General features: G+C 38.5%; 1 protein-coding gene across 8 annotated transcripts in view; it reads right to left on the reverse strand.

Moving 5' to 3' along the window:
• The window catches only part of CD44 (CD44 molecule (Indian blood group)), a 146,064-nt gene that overhangs the window by 46,117 nt on the left and 90,553 nt on the right, over positions 1-9,394 (reverse strand). For 7 of the 8 annotated variants that reach the window (XM_019519402.1, XM_019519396.1, XM_019519400.1 and 4 more), the window contains exons 6-9: positions 8,471-8,581; positions 2,945-3,064; positions 1,752-1,865; positions 323-427 (exon numbers count right to left, since the gene is read on the reverse strand). In XM_019519402.1, the coding sequence (XP_019374947.1) occupies positions 323-427; positions 1,752-1,865; positions 2,945-3,064; positions 8,471-8,581 (450 nt within the window). The remainder of the gene's footprint in view (positions 1-322; positions 428-1,751; positions 1,866-2,944; positions 3,065-8,470; positions 8,582-9,394) is intronic. The other variant, XM_019519397.1, reaches the window with a different exon arrangement.

Below are 9,394 nucleotides of genomic sequence, written 5' to 3' on the forward strand. Positions count from 1 at the left end.
TAAGAAAGAGGCTTATTTTAACTTGGTAAGTGATATTTTACATGTAGAAATCCACATTTAACACCGTTGTTCATGATATGGGTCAGAAGCAGCAGCCTCATAGACGAACACATTACAGAGATACATTTAAATTGATATATAGATACCAACTCTGGGGGCTCTAGTCCACAAAGTATTAAGTTGTCATACCAAGCTAAAGTATGAAAATATTGATAATGCTGGCAGCATTAGGATTGGCTTCACTGTAACATCAGAGTTATAGAATTTATATATTCAAGAACTATATCTCAAAGCTGAATTGTATATTATTTAAATTATTTACCCTTGCTGGAAGAGGTAGGCTTGTTCTCCTTGTCCTCTATATAGGCAGGTCTCCAATGAGATTGTGTAGTGTTTTTCAGAAATATAGCATTTTGAGAATCCATAGCTGTTAGGACAATGGAGGATTCAATGGCAACATGGATTTGCTGAGCCACCACCCATATTTTATTAGTCTTTTTTATACATCAGCAATATATTGCTAATGTATATGAGATGAATATAGATGGATGCCTAGTGTTTACCATGGCATCACTGGTTTTCTCATCCATCACATATCACATATCTCACAGTTCTCAGAAGCTGTATAGTTTCCCAAGGATATTAAGGGAAACAAGAGTGACAGAATAATAGTGGAAATAGTGACAACACCATTATAATAGCTGCAACAGCTTGTTACTCTTAACTCAAGCTAGAAGGATTATGATGCACCAAAAGAACACAATGGATCTGAATGTGGATAAAGCATTCTTGCCATGTGCCTACGGAAGCCAAGTTTAGTGTTAAAAGTCTTTGTATTGAGCTAAAGCACAATACAGTAAGCAAAGGTCTTCAGTTATCACCATTACACCCATTATACCCTTCAGGGTTAAAATCTATCACCACACATACAGAAAAATTAGGAGGAATCCAACCACTGCAGAAGGACGCAAACCATTCATTTCAATAAACTACAAGTCATTAATGCAAGGACAAATAAAGTCCATAAGGACTATGGACAAACCCTCACATGTAGCGTAACCCAATATTTCTCTCAGCTGTAGCCATGCAACCAGCAAAGAAGTCACAGAAACCAACATGCACGCTAAATACAATATGTACTAAACCAGCAACACAAGGAGAAATGAAACCCCATCAGAAACATCCCAAACTTTTGGCAAAGAATAAAACAAACATCTCAAAGAAAACAATACATTCTCCTACGAATGGCTAATGAAGCTCACTGCTAGAAGGACACTACCTCCCCCCACTCCAAATAACCCACCAGGGAAGCCTTTCTTCATGTACCCTAACTAAGTACAGAAGTGTTAATAGCTGTGTAAATAAATATGTTTAACCTTCTAACTTAGGCCATGCTGTGAAATGCCAAGGGTATTTTATAGGAGACTTTTTTAATAGCTGATCACTACTGCTGTAAATTTTGTGTGGTAGAAAATTCAATGCACCAGTTCACAACAGGCTTGTTCCATTATGAACATGGTAGATAATAAACATGTTTCACTATTCTAATGTCCTTCATTTTCCATTGTTAGTCACTGATGGACCATAACTACCATAACTACTTTTCTAGCTGACATATTTCTGTGCTATGTGTGCCATGTAACATAGCTGCTTAAATGTGTCCATGGCAGCAGATATCCATTTTATTGATGTATATTGATGGGCTTTAAACATATTAAGGAAATAACATTATTAGAATTAATTTCTCTTACTTGTAATTGAAGGACTCTTTTCCTTGTACTCGTCATCCCATCCAGAAACATAATCAGAACTAAATGGATCTTCAGTTTCTTCTTCTGGATAACTGTCGTCTAAATCCTTATCTGCTATGATTATGTTAAACCTATTATAAACTTTTCATTTGCTGACCCATCACTCCAAAACATGTCATCTTTATTCCTTCCCATCTTTATAGTATGCTGTGCTTTTTTAGTGGTTTATTAAGCACAGGAAAAGGACTGGAGAGAGAGGTACCTTCTTTACAAAACAAAATCTATTACTTATGCTTATTGTTAAAATAAATGATATTTGCAGAATTTCCAATGCCCCAAATAAAGTACCAATAGCTTATTAAATAATTATCAAATAATAACTAATAGTTATTAAATAACAAGTGTAATAATAATTTCATAGCCATGTTGGTCCAGAAATTATGTGAGAGGCAAGGATTTCTTAGGATGATATCTTTTATAAAGATCTATTATAGCGGATAAGAAGTTTATAAAAGATATCACCCTAAGAAATCCTCGCCTCTCACATAAATAATTGGAAACATGCTCCCTTCTCCAAAGAATCCGCACTCCATTTTTGACATAACACAGTAACAAGTCATCTCATTCTCAGACAAATGCCACCAGCTTTAAGGTTGCCATCCATTAACCTCATCATTTTATTTCGCTAGATTTTTGTTGCAGTATGTAATATTTACCCATTAGTCCTATACTGGACCAAGGAACTAGGATGGAAAGAAAGTGCCCCCCAACAAAGGGGTCAAAATAATGAAGAGGATTACTTGCTTTCTTAAATCAAAGTTAACTGAAGACACAAAACTGTCAGAGCACACAGGTTCTGGGGACATAAGTGAGTATGACGAGGTCTCAGAGAGATATCCATGTCAAGGAGAGGGGAATAGTAGTGGGCATACTCCTTTCAAGTGTTGCTTGGCTCCTCTCATTGCAGCAGAGAGGTACCACACTTCTCCAATGTTGGTTGTGCCTTCAAGACATAATCCTGCTCTCCGAGAGCAGAATTTAAAGGAAAAAGGTATTCTTTTCTATGCAGCATTAAGAAAAGTGTAGAACTTCCATTAAATACTGATGTGCCATTATTGGAATTACAATTGGTTCTTGATTTATCAGAAGATTTTATACATAGTATAGCAGTTAAAATGACTTATACGCTTTACCCCCTGATGCCTGAGTTGGTTCCTGTTCCTGGGGATGTTGATGGGACCACGACCAATGGATTGGACTCCACTGAGATGGTACAGAAGCTTCCTGAGGTTCAATACGATACAGATCCACAGCTGTGGGGGAACGGTTCAATCAGTTGTAACTTTTTTTCTGATTGAGGCACCACCAAAATTTATCTTTTGCACTTCTCTCTTCCATACAGCTTTTGCTCTTCTCCCTTCTATACCTAAAATATATCTTTTACAAATGTATAGGGAGGAAACTTGAAGAGAATAGAATGGGAATTCTGGTTTGTTTAAAGTATAACTGTTTTTGTAATCTGTTCCTTCCACACCATCCTCCTATTTACTGAAAGGTATGGTCTTAATACAGAATAACACAGAATTCATAGCCAAAAAACCAGCTGTGGTTGCATCTCTAATCTAGGTTTGATTGAAGCCAGTTTTCTTACAAAATGTTCTCATAGGAATCCATGTAGCTGTATGTGACTGAAACTTAATTTTATCACTGTATCCTTCTTTATTTGAGAATTTTGTAGTTGTCAAGGAGAGAACAGTTCATGAATGCAGAAAAGGGAAAATATATAATATTATCCCATTACAGTTTTTAGTGATCTGTTATGTAGTTTTCTGTAAGTGGTATAGTTTAGATTGGTAGCCAAAAGAACATACATTTGCCCTTTGGAGGTAGGGGGGCAAATCTTAGACTTGGTTCTGCCATTTTTAAACCAGTCTATATGCCAAACTTCTGTTCAGTTATGAGTGTAGACTGGTTTTCAATCACTTATACCAGTAAAAGTGTAATGTCTGTACCTGGCCACAGTGAAATGCATTGAGGTATGAAACAACTAAAGATACAGTTGTTGAGGCACAAAGATGTAAGACCGAAATATTAAATAATCCAACTAGCACCAGTGCCACCACCAAATGTGTCTGCGCAGCAAAGCCAAAATCCACCAGCACCTTCACCTAGAAGTGAGATAATGACGGTAAGAAATAAATATGAGTGCACAGTAAAGATATGACTCTTTGGCCTCAGTGCATTAGCAAATAACTAGTGAAAAGAATGAGAAAGATAACAACAACAACAAAAGCTACCAAAGCAACAGTGGCGGACCAATAACAACAGTTACTTGACTGTTCCTTTAATTCATTTTTAATTAGAACCACAACTGTATTGCTCACAGGATCAAGGTAAGTTACTGTGGTGTTTAACTTATTATTTTGGAACTGTAATTTTATGGATCACGGAAACAAGCAGTAGAACATATAATACATTCTGCAATGAAATATATTCAAAATAGAATTGCAGTTTTCTTGTCACGCAATGAAATGAAGGCCCTATCAATATGAGAGAGAGCGCATCATTTTGTGTAAAAGGTGCCATTAGTGGGCTACAAACACAAGCTAATAGGTACCCAAAAGCTCTACCACCATATTCACATTACCAATAAGGTTACAAATCTGTGCACACTTGCACCAAAAGGGGTCTGATTCCACCACCACTGGAGTTACCAGGAGTTCTACCATTGAATTAACAGGAAGACGAACTGGGAAATAAGTATGATAATATTGAGAGGGATAGGAATGCAAGATAAAGCCATGGTCACTAGCATTAATACATGTTGCAGAAGATTAATGCAAGGAAAAAGAAAATCCCTGACCAGAAAATATATAGCATATGCTGAAAGTATTTGTTGATACAAAGCCATTGGCTCAAAGATATACAAGGTTATAGAAAAGGCCTGTCACTACCACCAATGGAAAAAAATCCCAACAGTAAAATTTTAAGGTCAAATCCTTGCATTCTTTATGCAAGCAAACACCCACTGACTTCCTTATGGACTTAAATGCTGGATTTGACTGTTAATTGTTTTTGAAAATGTTCTCCCTTCAGTTCATATTGTCAAAGTTCAGAATGCAAAGAATGATACATACAGTACATCCCTACACAAGTACAATCGAACTCAGTACTTAAAAGAAAATAATTGTTTTGGAAATTTTTCACTGCACCTTATTTTGAACCATAATTTTATGTAGTCTAGCCCACCTATTAGTGTAGGCACTGGAGACAACAGATACCAATGTTTTGTGAACCTGAACTATTTCCCAGGTATCTGGAACCACAAAATTAAACCAGTCTGCTGGCCACACACCCGAAGCTCACTCAGTATTGGCCCTCTCACAGTTAGAAATAAGATAATTCTGTGTCATACCATTTCTCAGCAAAAAATAGTTTCTGAAGCAGACAATCATGATTTCAGTAGAAGGCCTTTTTTCCTTCCTAACCAGCTGGTAACAAATCTAACCTGCCTTAATTTAGTAAGTGGTAAGATTCATGATGTAAAGTCTTAGGAAGATAATATATCTACACTGCCATATTCTGTAGCAATGCTTGAGTCAGTTTGAGTACTGAGGAACAAGTACAAGATTTTTAGAGGAAATAACTACTTGACATGTTTTTAAAATGATGCAATATTTTATCATTGCACTGATGCATTATAGTGCTGGATCAACAAGTTCAGAAGAGTTATGGAACCCTAAATACATCACTTCTTAAAATCTGAGACCTAAATGCAGATGAAGAATGTTGATTCCTTGCTCTCTCTACTGAGCTATGATAGAGGTAAGTGTAACATTAATGTCATTCCGGAAATTAGTACCCCACAAATAGACCTGGAATGATACAGCATCGCTAAAATGTTGCTCAGCAATATGTAGCCATATTTGGAAAGAAAACCAGCACCCCAAGTCTGCTGTTTACCCAGGTGCATCTATCGGCCTTAATTTACAGAAGACAAATGAGCACCCCAGTGATAACATTCATATTTACAGATGAGTAAAAAGAGTGCCAATGGCATTTTGCCATTTTAAAATGCATTGTAAATGATCCACTTACAGCTAGTGGATACCTTGGTACCTGTATTTATTTGTGTAGGTTTTAGCTAACAAATTAGACAGGTAGATGCAGTATTGATGGCCATTCTTTTTTTCTCTTTCTCCTGCCACTATAGTATTCAAATATATAATTTTCCTGTCCCATCTAAAAATCTGTGTTTGGTGCTCACTCTGTGCTTACTGCTAATGCAGGGGTGGGCAATTATTTTGGGCGGAGGGCCGCTTACTGAGTTTTGGCAAGCCATTGAGGGCCGTGTGACAGGCAGCCAGGGGCAGATAAATATTAATTTTCTAAATTTTTAGGGGCCTTGCAGGCCAGATAAAATGGCCTGGTGGGCCACATCTGGCCCGTGGGCTGCATTTTGCCCACCCCTGTGTTAATAGGACTAAAGCTGATTCTGTTTTGTTTGCTCTACATGGTGTGATTTTTTTTTACCAATCTTTACAACTGCCTTGGGAGATGAATCATGGTTAAGGAACAACAATGAGCCTGAAGAGCCTGAATAGTGTGTGTACAGTGTGTCTACATGAGACATTTACTGAGGAATTGCCTAACTAATTCAATGTCTCAGAAGCTAAGCGTGCAGCCCTATAAGGCCACAGTAAACTAATAAATGCTGCCGTACATAGGATAGTACTTGTCACCACAAGTACTATCCTGTGGTGGCATTATTTACTCCACCACAGAACATGGGTAGACACTGATGGGGCTGGCTGGAGCACTAGGGTGCTTCAGTGTGGGGGCTGCTTGCTGGCTAGCCCTGCACTCAAGCACCCTTGTGCCCCAGCCAGCCCTTCTGCAGAATGGTGAGCTGGGTCAAGCAGCCCCGGGCTGGCAGGCAGACCCTGGAGCCCACTGCCAGCCAGGGCAACTCCAACAGCTCAATGTGCTGCAGTCCTGGGTGCACATGTAAACACAGCATCCAGGAGCAATAAACTCTGGCACAGAGTGTGCCAGAGTTTATTCAGTTGAATTAACAGCATGTGCAGGCATGCCCATGGGGAAACAATCACAAGCTTTTAGCCTGTAGCTTTCTGTCACAGAATTACCTGAGAGAAGACAATTCAGGGAGATACCCAGCAATAAACTATCAACAATTCTGAAAGGGACCCTGAATTGCTTTTTTCTAGTTTGTAATGCAGGAAAATGAAACCCTTTCCATTGTGATACAGACCAGGCCCTGCTCTGAGTTAGAGGCAATACTGGTTAGTGACAGTTTTAGCAAGGAAAGTGAAGAAGCTATGTCCCTGAAACAAACCTTCTGAGAGAGGGCAGGTCACACCATCTCTAGATGATGAGCATTCCTGCTAGCATCACAACACTAGCCCTGATGTAGAAATATCAACATATTTTTACCAACTTTTAATGTTCTTTATTGGCATTTCAGCCAACTCTAAATTTCTACCCCCCCAAATCAAGGTACATCAGTGAAGGAAGCCTGTGAACACAAAATAAGAACACAGACCATTTAAATCAATGCATTTTTATAAGATGGAAAACCAATGGTTCCTGACCCCCTTTCCAGAGATCAAATGCCAGTTTTGAAAGTCATAAAAGTCCCTGTGCAAGAAGGATGAAGTCATAAAATTAAATATCAGATCAAGATGAAATATAAAAATCCCATCAAAATCAACATGATGACAATTGAACAGTTACTTCAAACGGCCAGCTATCTAAAGTCTGTAAAATTTCCTCCATTACATTCACCTATTCTTCCTCTGGCTGCAGACCCATCTGTCCCACCACCACAAACCTCCATCACCTTAAAATTAAGAAATTCATCATGTATAAAGCCCAAGTTCAAAACAGTTAAACCTGATCTCATTTCATTTTGCCCTCACGCTAGTGGTAAGATTCTACCATGTATTGCATGCATGTGCTGAGTACTGGGGGAGGATACCTGGAGAAATTTGTTTCTATACATCATAGCACAGCTATTCAATGCAGGGCAGAAAATGGTGTTTGTATTCTGTTGAGTCCTAGGGAAAAGCTAATGTTCCTTCAAACACTCAAAGGCCCCATAAGCACTGAACCCGTATCTTCATGCTGCTATTAATTACAGGTACTATAACTTCTTTTTCAGCGCACAGATACTGTAACCTTCATTCAAACACACTCTCAATGCATGTCCACAGTGAGATAGATCAGGATTTTGATTTGTGTTGCCAGCCTCACATCCACAAACAAGCAAAAATCATGCTTGTTCTTTGATATTAAGTATCAAAATATGTACACTCTGCATATGGAGAAAAAATTCACTATCTCTTTCTCATATAAGCCAGCCACAAGTACCTCAAGTGAATTAAATTGTAGTGCCTGATAACTGAGAGAAGAGCATGAGAAAATAGCAAAATATATATATGGATCAAGGAGAATAATTTACTAATCTGAAGCACACACATTGAGGTAGGCATGTAACATTTTCGTCATCTTTTCACTTTTCATCAGCCATCCTATATAAATCTCATTTCTGATACAACCGCCCCAGAGAATTGTGTCCTAGAATGATGTTCCAACTCCATCACACATACCTGGTCACTTACCAGTCACTTACCCAGAAACTCTGCTTGAATACAATACAGTTTACATTAGGTAAGGTTATTGTAATTCGTTAGCCTTACTAGAACTTGTGGGATGCTGCTTGTAGGGATCGTTACTGTCTTTTCCAGGAAAATCCTTAGGTTCCATTGGAATAGAAGAAGCTGTAGTACCCATTGATATGTTTTCATCACCTGTTTGATGATGGGTAAATGAATCATTTGTAATCTTTCATGACATTTATACTATTCTCATTATTACTTTTGTAACTATAGCAAGCCTGTTCCTTTCATTTATTTGTTCAGTGGAGGAATAAAAGAAAAGGGAAATTTGTTTATTGTTGTGGTTCAGTATGAAAGAGCACTGCTTTTCTAATCCTGACATCTAAATCGCTAATATGAATTGCTCAAGAAAGGAGGAATATGCAGCATCCTAGTGATCCTACATGGCAGCAATTTGGTCATGTAATTTACATTGCATTGATGATGATGCACCCATGGCTCTAGAGCTTATGGCTTCAGATCATGTCTAAGCTTTGCTCCAGACGAGAGACTGTGGTTGTAAGCAGAACAGATGAGAACTCTCACAGGAACAAATGGGAAAGCAATGCATGAAATTTTCCAAGGGTGCTGCTCTGAAATTAATTCTATGCCCATAGGAAGAATGTTGGCATTAGGGCTGTGCAAAGCTTTGACTTAATATTCGATTCGACAAATATCCGACCTTGAAAAGTGAAAGTCAAGCTGAATAGCAGCTGGTGGAATAGCTGTCCAATCGAATACCAGAAGTTAAATATTAACAGCGTGAGTTGAATATTCAACTTGCCTATACTGGATTCCCTGTGGGGGGGAAAAAAAAGGAAAGTAAGGGGAGGGAGGGGGAGAGGGGGAAGGCGTGCTTTCATGACTGACATGTGTGGCTGGCCAGTGACCTGTCAGCATTCTCTGAAGTCCCTTCCAATCCCAGTGCTTTGGGGGAGGGCCAGAGAAAATGCATAAAAGGCAGCA

Source organism: Gavialis gangeticus, unplaced genomic scaffold (genome assembly GCF_001723915.1).
Source record: "Gavialis gangeticus isolate Ggan-Ray unplaced genomic scaffold, GavGan_comp1, whole genome shotgun sequence".
In the NCBI taxonomy this organism is placed as follows: domain Eukaryota; kingdom Metazoa; phylum Chordata; order Crocodylia; family Gavialidae; genus Gavialis; species Gavialis gangeticus.